Source organism: Heterocephalus glaber, unplaced genomic scaffold, assembly GCF_053883595.1.
Source record: "Heterocephalus glaber isolate CG9 unplaced genomic scaffold, H.glaber_assembly_v1.0 deba00001804, whole genome shotgun sequence".
In the NCBI taxonomy this organism is placed as follows: Eukaryota; Metazoa; Chordata; class Mammalia; order Rodentia; family Bathyergidae; genus Heterocephalus; species Heterocephalus glaber.
Genome location: NW_028258479.1, coordinates 23,969 through 43,093, shown reverse-complemented (window position 1 = coordinate 43,093; position 19,125 = coordinate 23,969). Strand labels below are relative to the sequence as shown.

Sequence of the window (19,125 nt, the reverse complement as noted above, 5' to 3'; positions counted from 1 at the left end):
AATATTTTCAAATATAATTCAAAATCGTGAATATTAAGGATACAACCTGTATGTAGAAGCAGAGAATAACTGAGGGGAATGACTAGAAAAAGTCATCCAGGTATACGGCCCTGTCCCTTTGAAATGGAATATAATAGAAATGGGAGAAGTGTTGGGAGCAATGCTACATAATTCTAGGGATAAATCATTTGGTTAGCCTAGTTCTCTTGCCTACAGCCCAGCTACAGAGTAACCCCAGTTTGGCCTCCAGTCACAACTGAGACGTCAGTGATCCAGTGATGCTGTGATTCTACAGAACAAGAAACATCCTGGGAAAACAAACATCTGCTCAGTTCCTCGTTGTTCTTGGACTGTTAACATCTTGTTTGCCCGAGATGTACTGAACTCTCTACAAGCCTTCTGTTACACCTTGTTTATCCCAGTGTGAACTATTGAACTCTCTGCAAGTCATTTGTTACATTTGTTTCTCCCGATGTACTGAATTCTCTGCAAGTCATTTGTTACGAGGTACTGAATAAAAGGTGTGGTAAGCTGGGGGCTTTTGTCTTTGCCGCCCAGAGCAGCACTGATCAGACCCAAAGCTCAGCTTCTTCTCAGTCTCATTTTTCTACCTTTCCTGTAATTTGCCGTGTGCTGCCGTGGCTCGCAGGAGACCAGGACTCACTGCAGAGGTTCTGGTAACATCCCCTTCCCCTGTCCCCTACAGAGATGATGCCAGGAAACCTATCAAGTAAATCCCCCAGAAAAGATCATTCCAACAGAGAGAAGAGAAAAAGAAAGATCCCAAACTGGGAAAGGCTCAGATTATTAAACATATATGTTAAATTTAAAAAGTCATGCCTAAAGCCTGGTGAGAAGTGGGGTGCTCTACAGAATGTACTGGCCCAATGTGCCTCAGACATGACAGGACCTATGAAGAAGAGTGCATATGCCTTGACCTGTTTGATAAGCTTCAAAGACACCTCTGCCTGCTCTGTGTCCAGTGGGTTGGAGTTCATGGGGTGGGTAAGACTCCACCAACTTTGTAGGAAGGAGTTGTTCTTAGACATGCAAGTTAGTGACACCCAGGGTGCCTGGTTTCTTCCACAGTTCCTTCATGGCATCTTTCACCTCTGTGTTCCTCAAGGTGTAGATCAAGGGGTTCAGCATTGGCCCAAAAATGGTAAAGGACACAGCCATTGCCTTATCTATGGGTTAAGTGACCACAGGTCTCATGTATAAGAAAATGCATGACACAAAGAACAGCACAACCCCTGTGAGGTGGGAGCCACAGGTGGAGAGGGTTTTGTGCCTGCCTTCAAAACTGCAGGACTTCAGGGAGCAGAAGATGACCACATAGGAGGCGACAAGGATGAGGAAGATCACACACATCACCCCGCTGTTGAGGATGACCAAGAGGCCCAGGGTGTGGGTGTCCATGCAGGCCAGTTTCAACAATGGGAACACGTCACACATAAAGTGGTCAGTGACGTTGGGGCCACTGAAGGGTATCTGATACATGAAAAGAATCTGTATGGTTGCATGCATGGATGCCCCCACCCAAGACCCTCCCACCGTCAGACAGCACAGTCGAGGACTCATGGTGGTCGTGTAGTTCAGGGGTCTGTAGATGGCCATGTAGCGGTCATAGCCATCACAATGAGCAAGATGATTGCCACCTCTCTGAAGAAATACTCTGCAAAGAGCTGGGGCAGGCAGCCTTCAAGGGAGATGGAGGTGCTGTCAGAGAGGGAGTCCGCAATCAGCTTGGGGGCAATGACAGAAGAGTAGGTGACATCTGTGAGGGACATGGAAGTAGGAAGAAATACATGGGTGAGCTCAGACGCCAACTGGCAGTCACGGTCACCACATGAGTTGGTTTCCCAGTACTGCAATACTGCAACCACACACAGGACTAGAAACAAAGCAGAGAATATTTTCCTCAACCCTGGATTCTTTGTAATTCCCCAAAGGATGAATTCAGCCACATTGTTGTGATTCTCCATTTAACAGGAGCAGAAGGAAGCACATCACACAGCCCTGGAAAGACTACAAGAGAAATATGATTTTTATGAGTAATCACGGGATGTGCCGAGCATTATATTGCAGGCTCTACTAACCTGCATTTGTTACCAGCTAGTGCTACAGAAACTGGAAGCTAACAATGGAAGAAGCTTGACATCACCTCGATCCTACTGGTGCCTACAGCAATACCTCCTCCCACCAGGACGGCTCTTCCTCTCTGTTCCTGTGCCTGCTGCCTGTGACAGGGAGTAGCAGTGAGGTGCTTTATTATTGGAGTGTATGCATACTCCCAGAAGTATGAAGGCAGTAACGCCCTTGGGTAAACTCTCGACTGTCAGTAAGTCGATGTATACATTGGCACCAGCTTGACACAATCTTGGGTTAAATCTTATTTTTCCCCTGTCTCAATCTTCCCACTGCTTTTATTTTGATTTCCAAAATTAACCACCGCTATACAAGCCTTTCTTCAGTTTATGCCTTGGGGAAACTTCAACCTGGATACTGACCTTCATTTTTCATTAGATCCACTAGATAACTTGGGAAATATTGTGTACATTTTATTTTATATGGTTACTGAACACTTAGTATGTGCTACTTAAAGAGCTAGGAGATAGGTCATATCCCAAGGAGTTTCCATTTATTGTGGATTATACTCTTTTTATCTGCATGTCTACTTTCAAATGTTGAATTATTAATATTAATATTGAATTATTGATATTATTAATTATTAATATTATCATTACTATATATTGCTGATGTTTCTCACATCTCTACTGTGTCTCATGTAGTGGAATATCTTATGAAATATTTTCTTCATTTTTTTAGATTATATACTGAGGCCTCATAGAGGTGAAAAAAATGACACCAAGTTCCAACAACTACTAAATCCTGAAGCCAAATTCAAATTCAGCTTTTCCTGGTTCCAAAATTAATATGAATAATGCTCTACATTGTTTCTTTGTTGACAATTTCGGGTGTTCAATGTCAAGACGATATTGCCCATGATGGTAAAATTTTATGTTCATAAGAACCCAGGAAGATAGATTCATGTTTCCAATTCTTGTTTCATTCCACAATATTCCACCACAGTCCTACAATAAACAGCATATTCTAACCCCAAAAGGAGAAAGTACCACCATTAACTAGGTATACAAGTATTCTAATCTTTTTTTCGATGTGCAGATTAAAGAAAAGTAAGCCTTACATCTCTTTCTCTGCTCTATATCTGCAAGCTAGCTGTCACTATTCCACATATGAGCCTAAATTAGTGCAAATCATTTGGTGGACAATATAAATATTACATTATGAAAATGCTGCATAAATTATTATCATTCCTTTGTCATAACTCACTTCCTTGTTTCCATTTTATCTTGCAAAGGGATGCTCCTAGATGAAGGAAAGGATTCTAAAGAATAATGAAAACATCAAGTGTAAAATCACCTATATTTTGCACTCACTAACTACCATCAAGGCACTACATCTGTCCCATGCATTTCAGTGTGCATTTTTCATATCACATGAGATAGGTGCTGACATGAATCTTGGCTTGAGAATGAGGAAACTGAGCCTTAGGAACTTTAAGCACAGGATCTTACCAATTACACTTAGACTCTGAAGCAGTGACCGGTGCCTTCAGGTAGCTCAATAAAATTGTTACTGCACCCAAATCCTAGGGGAAAAGAACTACTTCAGGAACTAACGGGTTTCTCTTTGCTAGTGACATAGCAAAAACTGTGCCACTTGCTTCAAATATTTTACAGAACATTCTTTTATCCACCTTGCTACATAAAGTAGACAACTATTTTTCTTCCAATAAGTTTACCGGTACATTTTAGGTATACAGAACAGTTACATTCAATACTGGGATTTTGGACCTGTACATGATGTATCTTGGTTCTTATTTTTCCCCATCCCCCTGCCCTCTCTTCACCCCCTCCACCCTCCCCTATTTACAAAGACTTTGTTTCCATTTTTTTCTTTTTCTCATATTTTTCCCCAAATAGCAAGAAAAGGTCTAAAGGAGTAGACAACTATTTTTTATAAATCTATAATATAGACTAACCCCTCATCTCCAGCCCAAGAATTTCAAAAGTTCTTAAATAGCTCTAATAACCTGGAGAGAGCACATCCTTGGAAATGGGATAAATGGACTTCATTGCTTGTCCCTTTATCTCCCAGGATATGTTGATGTATTGTTCCTCAGGTCTCAAAGCGACTGTTACACAACAGTGCATGATAGGGGCTCAAAGAACTATCTCCAGGGCTCACCCAGTCCCTTTCAAACATAGCCCTTTGGATCTTATCTGCATTATATCCTTACACTCGCAATTACAATTTTGTTTGACCAATCAAAAGACCTAAAATACTGTAAAACAATATGGACTGAGCAATAATAAATAGCAATCACCTTTCTGCCTTAAAACTTATGAATCTATCATAATTGTCTTTGACTATTAGTATGCATCTCACCCTGAAATTCAAAGCCATCTTCTCTAATTGTCCATCTCCTGTTTTTGCAGGTTTTCCTCCCACAGAAGTCAAGCCCATCTCTTACTGTCAGACACCTACTTCAGCCTTTCTTGGTATGGTCTAAAAGACCCTGTGTTTAGGGCTGGACAGACTCAATTCTCTGTCCCAGTGAGGCCACTTACTGTCAGGTATTCAATCCTGTAGAATCAAAACAGTTCAATAGTAATCAAAGTCAGTATGTGTAAGGGCACTGTTACTGTCTCCATGATTTTCTCTTTTACTTCCCACAAAAGCTATGTGAGATTGTTACATTGTTATCCTGAGTTCTGAATGCAGCGAATAAAGCTTGGAGAACTTGTGAAACATGACTACAGCCTTTACCTGGGTGTGTGATAAAGCTCATAGCAGAGACTACCAACCACTATGCTCTTCAACTTCTCCAAGACTTTTATGTCTTGCCTTGCAGGACTTTCATGATGATCAAGAAAATGACAGGCAGGAGAGTGTTTGGAGAACAGTATTCAAGGAGTCTTCACGATTATTTTCCATTCCTGTAACCTTCCCGTCTTCCTGTTGCCCCCGCCTGTACCCTTTGTTAAGAAACCCAGTACAGTAGAGCAATGGGTAAGTCCCTGCAGAACCAATATTTAGCTCTTCAAAGGCCTAACATTATGCCCCAGAAGAGTATCAAATTCTCTCCATGATGGAGTAGCTTATTTTCCTCTCAAACATGTTAATTTCACTGAAATGTAACCGTTAATTATTCATTCCTTGACTCCATTACCTCCCACTTTGCATAATGCTCATGCATGCATGGGAAGAAGGTACTTGGATGACATATCCATAACACAAGCAGAACTGAGAGCACAAACAATATGGGAAGTGGAGGTCTAGAAACCACTGAAGGGAAGAGAGTCCCCTCACCAAACAAATACCAGAAAGAGTAGCAGCCTCAAGACCATCTTCACAATGGGACTTGTGGTCAGTTCTGTGCCCTGAAAACACATGCTAGTAAATCTCTATTAGTTTCAATTTACTTCTTTGTAAATTGGGGACAGTAACATAGCAGCTACCTCTTTTCACACGTGGATTAAATCACCTAACAGAAGTGTGTCTATTAGATAATAAAATTTTCATTTAACATAAATCCATGCATCACATATACAGAAATAATAGCTCCAGAAACTTATCAAGCACAGGAAGGAAGAAGATGAACAAAAGGACAAGGGAGAGTATTTTCTGCAGGTGTGGATTCTGTGTGAGTCCCAAGAGAATCAATTCAGTAACATGACTGCGGGCACTGGGTGAGCCCCTCGGGAAGTAACACCTTCTCAGGTCCTGGATTCCTCACCCAACACAGAGGTACAAAGTGAATCATACATGGGTCACAGCCTGAATTTCAAAGCACAGAGACAGGGATCACTCTAACTGTGGAGTGGGACTTGGGCACCCTCAACCTAGCACTCCTTCGTTGTTATGTCCTACTTCCCCCATGATGTTGGCTCGTCAGACACCCAATGTTCTGTCACCTACAAAACACTCAGAAATCATCAGTTACTGGACAATTTAACCAGAAGACATGGGGCCATGTTCATGAGCTCTGGATTCTCTGTATCCAACACCATGTGACTGTTAAGTCATCTCATGGCCCTGTGGGTCTGATCCCTCCTCAGTGAGCTTACCAATTATAGCTGTGAGCTATACTGTGGAAGTTGCAAAGTGCAGCTTATAGGTAGAGCTTACTACCTCTTCCAGAGTTGACATTTAAACCCACGATTTAAAATTTTAACCAAAGGCATGGTCAAGACCTACCTTGCAAGGCACTCTAAGCAGGCAGATGAGGAAAATGTATAACCCACTAGGGACACACCTTCCCTGGCATCTGCCATGCACAGATCATATTCATGGCTGTTTCCTCAGTGTGCTGAGCATAGTGTCTGGCATAATGTTTTCAGCATGTGGCACCTACTCGGAGATAAATAAATGACAAATTCCTACACTCCCTACATCTCCATGAATACACACTTCTCATCCTCTCACTCTGTCTATCTACAATACACAATTACTTTATGAAAAATGTAAATAAATTCTTAAAAGGAAAGGTACATTCCAGTTGAATAGTTTTGGCATATTTTATAGGTTGAATATGTTATTAGGCAATTCGACTTTCAGGATCATTACACTGGTAGGTAAAATTGTTTATTCTTCAAAATTACATTCCACAGACAATTTAACACAGTCTCATTCAGTAAATTTACAGTTTCAATACTGGGCTAAAAAATTCTCTTATATTGGCTTTTCAATCCTTGGAGATTTGTTAAGTAAAAGAAACCCTTATTTTCAAAGTTATGAAAATAGAAACAATGTGGTGTACAGAAAGAGACCTCTAGATAATGTAAAGTAGATATAACTTACATATATATAGAGAGAGAGAATAATTACAAGTACATATTATAAGTTCACTAATTCAACAAATATTTATTGGACACTTACTATGTGTAGCAATGTATGTTGCTTTACATAATTATAAAAATGCCTGCTTTAAATGCGTTTAATAATCCCTCTTCTGATATTTTATACTACACAGCAGCAATTCATCCATCCACAAGATGAATTATCCACCTTATTTCTCTATGTTTCTGCTACATACAGTCTCCTGTCTCCTCCCATTCTCCTATAGCCTTCATCACTCTTGGATAAAGAATATTGCATTATTGATAGAAGGGGAGGAAGTGATCCTAACATGGGGACATAAATATTACAAAGAAATGAAAAGAGAACATGTAAGTGCAATAAAAAAGTAGTTTAAAATGTTTCATTTTTTTCAGAGTTAAATGGAAATAGGGTTTTATTTTTTATCCAAGATGAAAATCTTATACATATGTGAAAAGAAGGTACAACAACTTCATTATATTCCCTTGTTCTGAGGACAACTCCTACCCAGATGTGAGAAGAGCACAGTGTACAAGAATAAGAATACGGCAACACAAGTGATTCAGAAATAACTTCGAAGAAATAAAAATAATTTTCTTTTCTTTGACTTCACAGTACTCTTCCTAGAAATAAATTCTAAAGGAGAATATTTTTTAAAATAAAAATTATTATGTAAAAATATGTTCAATGCAATTATTTAAAGACTGAGAAAAATTAGAAACTGTATGCAATGTCCAAAATTAGGAAGTAATATATATAATAAAATAGATTATGGCATATAATAATATATGTAAATTTAGCAGAGATGTTTTTAAAATTTGTAGTATCCTAGAAAATTCTTTCGTTGTAATATTAAATTGGAAAATGTTAGAATGCAAATTTTAGTATTTAGTATGATTCTAATTTAAATATATATCACTTCTAAATTTAGGGAATTATAATTGATTCTCCCATTCTCAGGGCTCAACATGGTGAAGAAAGACTGAAGCCTAGGTGAACAGCAATGAGGGGTGACTATATGATTTTTAAGGTCTATTTAACCCTGAGATTCTCTCACCGTGATTTCCTTTCAAAATACCTCACCTATCACCTAGTCTGACATAGCTCCATGGCCAGGGCCCCGGGCAGCTGTTAATCCATCAATAAATGAATGAAAGCTATAAGATTGAGTCGAGTAGCTCAGTTCCAGTCAACTTTGCTAATTTTTAAACGGCACCTTTGGAGGATGCCTTACCACTGCCACATAACCTGATTTGTAGGCAAATTCTGAACTTTCTTAGCTGCAGCTAATTAGACCTCGGGGAGTATTTTACAAGCAGACATTGCCAGCAGCCCAATTACTTCAACTCACACAACTGAATATTAGATAGGAACTTTTGTGGCATTCATCTTTAATTGTTAACCTTTTCCTTAAATTCACACAAAGACAAATCACTGTGTCAAGAGAAAACAAAATAGTCCTCTGCTAATGAATTTGGATATTTAATAACAAATGAAGTTAGTTCATTAGTGGACTTAGGATATTTAGTATTGTACAAATTAAACATTTAGTTGAGTAACTATCTGACTTCTTCAATTTTTATTATACTTTGTTTCCTTATCAACACCTCCTGCACTGTTATAACACTTTTTAAATATTGTTTTTTGGGGCATACATTAAGTGCTAGTTATGACATATAACAGCAGGACTTCATAGAAGTAGTTTACAGTGTTTCTTCAAAGCAGTCTTTCTCATAACAAATTTTGAAACTAGATTAACAGCATGATGGTGAAATAGTTACATCCCTGAACTATCTTCACAGTTGTAAGGCATTCAAATGTAATCTAATACTATCCCTATGAAGTGGAAAAACAGGCATCAATTTATCTCTCTATAACATGGAAAACCAAGTCAGGGAGTCAGAACATCATCAACCAATGTAAAGAAAAGCCAATCCTCCTGAATCCTGGGCCAGAGTCTTCATTCTTGGATTATTGTGTGATAACTAATGTGTCAGAACACTTTTATGCTGTCACAAATTGTGAGGTGCATTGCAATTGTTTACTAAAAGAAGCCAATATTTGGAATATACCAATATTTGAAATTATTCTTTAAAACAAACTGAATTCAATTAAATTTAGGAATATTTGTAAATATAACACATTCATTTACTCATATTTGAATATATTTTCTAAAGTAAAAGAGAGAGTGAGAGAGACAGAGAGAGAAATTGTACATAACTCTGAGTTGGCTCTGGAAATGTGGTCATTCTGAGCAGCATAGTAGAATACAGTTTAACAAAACTGAGAACATGATATAAATTTGATTTGTCTAGACATTTGAACAATGTAGTTCTATGGTAACATTTGTCTTTTGTCTTAGTTACTTTCCTCATTGGTGAAACAAAATACCCAACACCCAAAGTTAAGAGAGAAGACGTTTATTTCAGCTCATAGTTTGTAGAGGTTATAGTCCATAGTCTTCCAGATCCAAGGCAGGGTAGCATGGTAGAGGTGCATCACAGAGGAGAAACAGTTCATGGCAGGCATGCAGAAGCCAGCAAGCAGCAGCAGCAGAAGCAGCAAGCCTGGTTTTCTTCTATCCCTTTATATTCCATCCAGGCTATAAGTCTATTGATTGGTGCCACCCATACCCAAGGTGAGACTTCCATTATCCACAGCCTTAATCCCAGGATCATGCCGTTAATTCACATTCACACACCTAATTTAGCCACCTTCAAAATCCCCACCTATAAGCACGTGGCTTGGAGGGGACATCTAGATACAACCATAACACCTTTCAACTCTGGAATGGAAGCAGAGAGTCCAATTGGAAAATGAACATGTGCTTTAAAATGTATCATACCCAACCCAATAAAAAGTTAAATTCACCCATGATGTCATATTACTTTTCATCCAACCTCTACTGAAATAACTTGAATGATAAGTATAGATTTTTTTAATCCCCACACCTGTCTAGCTGAGCTCCCCATAACCTAGAGCAACGTAACTTGGAGAAAGGACAGAGTCCACAAAGTTAAGTCCAAATTTGTGAGAGTTGTCCATGGAGGAAAGTTTTCAAAAGAAGAATTTTTGGAGCTAGAAGGGAAAGTCTGTTTTCAGAAAACGAGAAGAAGTGAGTGGAAAATTACAAGAAAGACAGAAACACATATTTCAAAGTGAAAGGGTAAATGAGAATGAAAGAAGGAAAAATTAAATATGGATCAGATCACAGTTGGCAAGAAACCAGTGGAAGTATTAGTATCATATTTGACAAGTTTATTGCCTTTAAAAAAAACCAAAACAAATAATAGATACTTGCCAAAGTGTTCTTATGGAGAGTGTCATTCCCTTTAGTCAGCAGAGGAACATTTCTCAAGGCAAGAAAACACTCAAATGCAGAGCTCATATTGTCTTAGTCCAATCGAAAAATCTCTTGATGCCAAGAAGACATCTCTAAATTGTTCAAAAATTTAAAATTTGGAGATGCGTTAGATTGCTAACTTGCTACAGATAATCTCTCAAAACTCTTCCAATTCTACCTTTTCTAATTGAAGTATAAGGAAATATAACAATATTTAAGGTAATATATTTTGCAAATGGGAAGGGGACAAGAAGAGGGGGAGGAGAAAAGGATGCATAAAGAATTAAAATGCATTATGTTCATGTACCAACTTGCCATAATGAATGTAATTATTAAGTGCTGAGAATATATACTAATAAAAATAAAAATGAAAGTATAGAAACAATCACAAAACTTGTACACCTTCTAAATGAACAAAGTATACTGCTTGTAGAAACAAGATGAGCTTTTTATGATCCTGGAATGAAACCCTATTCTGTTGATCTGGAAGCTGATATTTTCTTGGTCCATTGTGATTCTACAATTACAATATATCAGCTAAATATTGTTACATCACAGGGTTCACTGACCTCTTCAATAAAAATTATAGCTGTGAGGTTAGAGGTTGAATGTTTCTGTCAGGAGGCATCTATGTATGTTATAATATATTTACATTGTGGAAATACATTACATCTTCTTAAAGATACAAAAGTTACAACGAAGTTTTGTAATTAAGATAAGTTGTTTAACTGAGAAACAACAACAAAGTTTAGTAATTAAGGTAAATTGTTAAGCTGAGAAATAATTTTTTTCAAATATTCAGTGATTATTTCTATCTTCTATCTACCATATAAACTATCTCTTAAAGCAGTTTTCTTTTTTCTTTTTCTCTTCTTTTTCATTTTAATTTTTCTTAGTGCATGTTTACAGTACAGAATGACTATATTTACTGTAGGAAACTGATACATTTATATAACATACCTCAATTCTTTTTATCCCCTTCCCCTCCACTTCCTTTTTTTTGCCAGCATCAGATTCATTTATTTATCTTATATATCCTTTAAAGGTAATTATCATACATACAGATTAACAACCAGACTAATAGGTCAAAATAACATATAAAACACATAAAACATTTGTAATAAACCAAGGTACACTTTTAGATACCTTGTCCATGATGAATTACAGTAACGGGTTTCTCTCTTTTTTCCTATTATCTGTCTTTCATTTTTGCACTTCATTTATATATATGTTGAGTTCCTCATATAAGAGAAACCATGCAATATTTAAACTTGTGTCTGATTTATTTCACTTAACATTATGGTCTCAAGGTGCATCCATTTTCCTACAAGTGTTTCAAGTTCATCTTTCTTTATGACAGAATAGCATTCCCTTTTATATATATGCTGCATTTTTTTTATTCATTCTTCTGTTGAAGGACATAGTCTGCTTCCAAGATTTAGCTACTATGAATTGTGTGGCTATAATCATGGGCATGCATCACTATGGTATGATGTCTTTAACTCTTTGGGGAACATTCCTACAAGAGGAATAGCTAGGTCAAATGGAATTTCTATTTTCAGTTTTTGAGGAATGTCCACACCGATTCCCATAGTGGTTGCACCAGTGTACACTCTCACCAACAGTGAAGAAGGGTTCTTTTCTCCAAGTAGCCTCACCAGCATTTGTTACTGGTCGATTTCTTGATGATAGCCATTCTTTCTGGAGTGAGATGAAATCTCAGTGTTGTTTTGTGTTCTTTGAATGCCCAGAGATGTTGAACTTTTTTTATGCACATCTATTTATTGGTTGTTTGTACTTCTTTATCTGATAAGTGTCTATACATTTCAGGTGTCCCTTTTTAAATGGGTCTTTAAATTTTGGGGCTCTAATATTTTTTAGTTCTTTATGTATTCTGGATATTAGCCCTCTGTCTGAGGAGTAGCTGGAAAAGTAGTTTTCCCATTCTGTAGGCTCACTCAGTTAATGGTTTTCTCTGATGTGCAGAATCTGATGTGACATCATTTGTTGATTATTGGTATTATTTCTTGAGTACCAGGGTTCTACTTGGAAGGTCTTTGTCTACACCTATGTCTTCAAGTGTGTTATCTATTTTGTCTTCCAACATATTAATGCTTTGCATTATAATGTTCAGATACTTGATCCATTTTGAATTTAGTTTAGTGCATGGTGAGAGATAAAGGTTTATGTTCAATCTTTAGCATGTGAATAGCCAGTTTCCCCAGCACCATTTGTTAATAAAGCTCTCTTTCCTCCAGCAAAAAGATTTGGCCCTTTTGCCAAACATAACATAGATCAGTGTGCCTGGAGTTGTTTTTGCATCCTCTATTTTGTTCATTGATCCACAAGTCTGTTTTTTGCCAGTATCATGCTGCTTTTATTCCTGTAGCTTTGTAGTATACTTTGAAATCAGGGATTATGATGCCCCTTGGCTTGCCCTTGTTGCCCAGAATTGCGTTGGCTCTTCTGGTTCCATATGAATTTTAAGACTGCTTTCTCAAGTTCTGTGGGGAATGTTATTGGTATTTTGACTGAGATTTTGTTAAATCTGTACAACAGTTTGGAAGTATGGCCATTCTGACTCTCCTTGTTCTGCCTATCCAGGATCAGGGCATGTCTTTCCATTTTCTTTTTGATCACCTTTTTTCAGAGTGCTACATTTTCATTGCAGAGGTCTTTCGCTCCCTTGGGGATTAGGTTAATTCCTAAGTATTTCACTTTTTTGATGCTATTGTGAAAAGTGTTGTTTCCCTAATTTCTCTCAGTGCATTTGTTATTGGTGAACAGGAAGGCTATTGATTATTGAGGATTGACTCTGTATCTGACTACATTAAGAAATGTAGGGTGTTTTCCATTTTCTTTTCCTTTTATTTTATTTTTTTCACTTGTAAAGAAAGGTACTTTTTGCTCACATTTCAGGAGATCCATATTTGGGGGCTGTCTCTGGCAATGTTTTCTTTCAGGCACTGTCCTGATAAGCAGGGTTTCACATTGCAGGAGATGATGAGTGTGTTTGAGTGTGTGTATGTGTGTGTGTGTGTGTGTCTAAAACAATTTTTAAAGAGGATTCTAGATTCATACAACTAGGAATACTAGTAATATCAATATTTATTATTGTGATTCATATTATTTTCATTTTATTTTTAATACTTTCCTTAATTGTGAACATTTTCACATATATGTGTTTTTAAAAATTGCATTTCTCATTAAAGATTTTTAATCTAGTAAATTGACATTTCTTATGACATATAACCAGAAATACTTTATAAAGCAAACCATAATCAAATATTAGGCCCAAACAATTTTATATAATAAAAACATCAAAGGATGTGGAATAAGAATAGTACTTTTGTTCAAGTTGTATGTATATGTCCTATGATTTAGTCATTTAACTTTTCTGACTTCTCTGTTTTTTCTGTATAGTAAGAACAGTAGATTTCAGTGTTGTAAGGGGGTTGTGACCTTGTGGGAAAAATAAAATTTCACATAGGTTTAAATTAAGTTTTAAAATCACTGTACTACTTTTACTCAATGGAACAAAAAGCTCAATGTAATCTTAAGTCAGATGTATTGCATGTGTCCTGAGATCATTAGAAGCATCTCTGTTCTAAAATACACCCAGTGCTTACGTGCTAGGAGGTAGTGCAGATTTCTGAGTACCAACTACTTGTAAATGAAGGCGTGCTGTGTGAATCTGACATCTGAAAAGAAAATTTTTTAATTTTCTAGAAAAGAAACATTTGAAAGTAAAATAAAAACGTAAAATAAAAAATAAAATTAAAAAAATGTAAAGTAAAAAATGTGGTGAGTGAAGTTTGCCTCTAGAATGCAAATCTGCCACTGGCTCTGTCTCTGTCACTGGGCTGGTTATTTAACATTTTTGAACTTTATTTTTCCTTCATCTATGCCACAGGAATGACCATGACATGTACCTTGCCGAAATGTTTTAAGAGTCAAATAAGAGTTTGAAGAAAAGATATCAAGTATGATAATTTTCATTTTCCCATAGTTCCATGGTTAACCATGGTCCACAAATGCTGAATGGAAAATTCCAGAAACAATTATAGATTATAAATTGTATGTTGCTTTTAGTAGCGAGAAGAAATCTCATGCTATGTCCTTCTGTCTGGCCTGTAACATGATTTATCCCTTTGTCCAGCATAACAACATTGTCCAAATTATCAAGTCAATCGTCATAGTATGACAGTCCTTATAACCAAGCAAACAATAATGGCTTAGTAATGGCTTTAAGATGCAATATTTTATTACAACATATTGTTATAACAGTTTTGTTATTATCCTTAATAGTGAACTTTTTTATGCACATAGAGGAAAAACATAATAGATACACGTGGGTCAGTGATATCTAGGTTCAGTAACATTTGTCCATTGAAGGATCTGGGAATTTAGGGCCCAAGGATGCGAAAGATCATGAAACAAATAAACAAAATTTTCCTATGAGATTATTTACTATCTAAAATTGTGTTCCTGTTCAATAACATTCTAATGGCATTTTTTACCTCTGCATTCCTTACTGTGTAGATAACAGGATTTAACAGGGGAGTGACAAGAGTATAGAATACAGTTACTGCTTTATCCATATGAAAGGTGGCTACTGGTCGCAGATACATAAAAATACAGGGCACAAAGAACAAGACGACGACTGTGATGTGGGAGCCACAGGTGGAGAGGGCCTTTTTCCTCCTCGCGGAGCTGTAAGTCCTCAAAGAGTGCAGGAGGTGCACATAGGACAGCACCAACATGACAAAGGTGATCACAGCCATCCCCCCACCATTGACAGCAACCAAGAGCCCAGGAAGGAAATGGTCGGTGCAGGCCAGTTGTATCAGGGGGAAGATGTCACACATGAAATGGTCTATCCTGTTGGGGCCACAGAATGGGAGCCAGAAAGTGACTAGAATCTGCCCGAAGGAATGGAGAAAGCCCACTGCCCAGCACACCCCCACCAGGATGCGGCACTTGCTGTGGCTCATCAGGGTCACATAGTGCAGAGGTCTACAGATGGCCACGTAACGGTCGTAGGCCATGACCACGAGGAGGACAGTCTCTGAACCTCCCAAGAAATGTTCCAGAAAAAGCTGCATCATGCAAACATTGAATGAGACAGCTTTTGTGTCTGAATGCAAATCCACTAGCATTTTAGGGATTATGGAAGAAGAATAGCATGCATCTATCAGAGATAAGAAAGCCAGGAAAAAATACATTGGCGAGTCCAAAGTGTGACTGCAGATTATAGTGGTGACAATGAGCAGGTTTCCTGCAACAGTGACAATGTAGGTGATGAGTAACACGAAAAACAGAATTTCCTGCATCTCAGAATTCTGCATCAGCCCCATTAGAATGAATTCAGTCACATTCATTCTGTTTTCTTCTATTCCAATGTCAATGCTGAGTTCAGGGGTGGTTGGTTAACCTGGAAAAATAAAATCCTTCATAGCAAATGTGATGAGCCAGAATATTTTGGGTCATTAGGTAAACCCAAAGAATTTAGTACTGTAAGCTATTTTCTTTTTTTGGTACCGGGGATCGAACTCAGGTCCTTGCGCTTGAGAGGCAGTCCCCGGCCCTATAAGCTATTTTCTTTCACTGTATTCCAGAAGAGAACAAACATACTATGTTTTCTATTTCATTTATTTTTTTTATTTTTTTATTTTTTTGGTACTGGGGATCGAACTCCGGACCTTGCGCTTGAGAGGCAGGCACAGGAACCACTGAGCTAAATCCCCACCCCACATTTTCTATTTTATAAAAGGGGATTCGAACAACCTTTTGCACCCGTGTATCTCAACTTCTTATAAGCCTGCTCAAACCCCTTTACAGCCCTGTTGACCGGTTTCACTTGTCACTTGAGCAAATTTCACTAGGCCTTTCCTGAAGGAAAACTCCACATGGGGAATCTACATGATGGCAAACCGGATTCCTTCTCAGCCACAAAGATAAGCTAGAATGATCCTTTCTAACATAACCCCTGGTTCTAGTTGCACACACTGTTGATGTATAAAGTCTACTCCACCCCTTCCTCTATTTAGAAACTCTTAAATAAGTTGCAAAGAAACTACCCTGTGGGAGGGAAGGGAAAGGGGACGTAAAAAAGGAATGAAAACGTGTTATGTACATATACCAACTCCCCACAAGGAGTGGAAACACTGTGTACTACAAACATGCTAATTTTTTTTAAAAAGAATTTGGTTCAGAATGGCCTGATCATAAGGTATTTTGTAAACATTAATTAAATGAATACTTAAGTTGGAAGACTCCAGTTCCTCTGTTGTTTTTTTTTTCTAGCTAGCTCCAAACTGAAGTGCAAAGGAGCCATTCCTTCCATCCTACAGATGTCCCTTCATGCTTGTCACCCTGCTGGCTGTCCCCACAGTCAGTTTCCCAGCTCCTTCCCTCTTTCCCATGTGCAGTGGCAGCTGAAGGTAGAGGTGAGGGAGGAAGAGAAAGTCTGTCAGGGGTTTCTTTGACTGGCTGCCTCCTACAGTTTGGACAGAAGAGTGCCTTCTACGAAGACTTCAGCTAAGGGGTGCCCCCCTTTGGGGTGCAGCTTTACAAGACTCGTGGGCCTGTCCTGCAATCACCTTCTCCCCCCACAGTCTCAGGCGGGTTTGCAGCAACGCTGCCTGCTGTTACTCACCCTGCAGTGCATTATCTGACCTTATTAGTTTCTTTTAACTCTAAGAAGTTTACTTGATAAACAATATTTGTTTGCATTTATATATTAATTGGTACATTTTAGTTATACAAGACATTTATATTTATCATTGGGTGTCTGTACCTGTACATGATGCATCTTGGTTCTTATTTTTTCCCCATTCCCTGTGTTCCCTTCACCCCCTCCACCCTTCCCTATTTATATAGACTTTGTTTCCTTTTTTTTTTCTTTCTCATAATTTTTCCTTTCCCTTCTTTCCTTTCCCCTTCCTCTCCCACCACCCCTACCCCTTTGGACCTTTTCCTATTTTAAATTATCAATTGTTCATTTTAATCATTTTCATCCTTATTTATACTTTCAGTTTCTCACACTAGAGAGTCTTAATCAAACTCTCTTCCAATTTTCATTTCGATTTTAATATTTCTTGTCCAGACTCCAAGGATGTGGAAAATTTGTATTTATCCTTGTAAACAAATAGAAGTCAGTGAGAAAATGACTTCCTTTTCATATATGTATTTTATTCAACAGTCAATTGCGCTATTTTTTGCAGTATAGCTGCTAAATAAATTTACTACTTACCAGGAAAGACTCTACAGTGCAATGTTAGAAGTCTTTCTTCATCTAGGCATGGTGGTGCATGACTAACTTTGGTGCTCTGGGAGGCTGAGGCAGGAGGATAGCAAATCAAGCTCAGCCTGGGCAGTTTAGTGTCTTAGCCAGATCATATCTTTAAAAAGTTATATATAAAATATGGTTATAGATATGAAACGGGGAACTTAACTCAGTGAGAAGGCCCCTAGTACTGTGAAAATATTTTCTTGAAAAGTCTTTTTTGTGAAGGACTGGGGTATAACATAAAGATGACTACAGGAGTGGTCAAAATATATGGTAAATGTTAAAATTTTAAAACATACTACAATAGCTGACCCTTTGCCATTAATCCCCTTCAAAATACTTCTCCTAGATTCAAACACACTTATCCCATCATTCTTGCCACTTTCGGTAGTAGTTCTGGAAGTTTTTTGTGAGTGTCTTTATAAGATTTAATAAAAAATACAGTGATACCATATCTGCTGCTTGCATGCTACCCAATAGAAAAGTAGGCTTATAAAACCATTCCAGTGTGTCCTCATTCACCTTAGTCACTGAGTCTGGCACTGTGAGACTTTTGGCTCTACTCCAAAGTCAAAATGAGGATGGAAGGAAAGCAATTTGAATCAATTCAGTATATCAAGGTACCCCGACAGTGCAGCTAAATGTTCACAAAATAAGACTTCAGAAACACATTAAAAGTGTCTAGAACAATGGGGTGCACATGTTCTAAGCCAGGGAGGGGGGCTTTTTGAGAGGGATTAGTGGACATGTGTCTTTAAATGTGTTTGATTTTTTTTTTGTAAATTTAAACAGTCACCATATTTGTAGATCACTTGTAGATCTATGTTTCTTCAATCTACACATATTCTAGGATGCTGTCTTAGGGTTATAGAAATCTAGGAGTCTATAAAGCCTATCCTTTTCATTGTCTTGAAGTGAAATAAAGCTGTTTCACAAATCTTTTAAGTTGTAGAAGATGTTAATACTGTAAATAATCATTGCTCATAGAACTACAAATATTTTCTGGCAGATTGATTTTCCTGAGCATTGCATATAAAACATTTGAATTTATTTGTAAATCCATTACAACCCCCCCACTGAACAACACAAGTGTGATACATTGTGTTCTCCTTTAGACTAATTATAATCATTAATCTCTTTTCACTAATTAGTAAGCTATGTAAAATCTTTGCCATGTGTCAATTTTATATTTGTATGAGACTTGTGATTTCACTCTATTTTTTGAAAATTATTTTGTCTTTTTATGTTAAAATTACTGATGAAATTTAAAGAATCACAAAGATACATATATTCTTACCATGTGTGTTGTTTCAGCATGAACTATTCAACTTTACTGTATTTGGGATTTATTTCTATTTGAAATAGGATGGAAACAAAATGTGAAATTAAAGAACATTTTTATTAATCTCCCAATTCTAAACTCATCCAGAATTAGCTAATGTGAGCTTTTTTTTTTTTTTGTACTGGGGATCAAACTTAGAACCTTGCGCTTGCAAGGCAGGTGGCAGCACCACTGAGCTAAATCCCTGGCCCTAAAGTGAGCATTTTTATCAATCAAAATAATAACAAGTCTGGAATGAATTAT

The 19,125-nt window shown here is 37.4% G+C and overlaps 1 protein-coding gene and 1 pseudogene across 1 annotated transcript; both read right to left on the bottom strand.

Moving 5' to 3' along the window:
• Positions 1–1,041: 1,041 nt before the first annotated feature.
• LOC101701046 (olfactory receptor 4C6-like) lies at positions 1,042–1,985 on the bottom strand (annotated as a pseudogene).
• Positions 1,986–14,607: 12,622 nt separating this feature from the next.
• Positions 14,608–18,880, bottom strand: LOC101719041 (olfactory receptor 4C12-like). The gene is made up of 2 exons (XM_004852590.3): positions 18,862–18,880; positions 14,608–15,638 (listed from the first exon to the last, which is right to left on the bottom strand). The coding sequence occupies exon 2, from the start codon at positions 15,628–15,630 to the stop codon at positions 14,713–14,715; it is 918 nt and encodes a 305-aa protein (XP_004852647.3). The 5' UTR covers positions 15,631–15,638; positions 18,862–18,880; the 3' UTR covers positions 14,608–14,712.
• Positions 18,881–19,125: the final 245 nt, after the last annotated feature.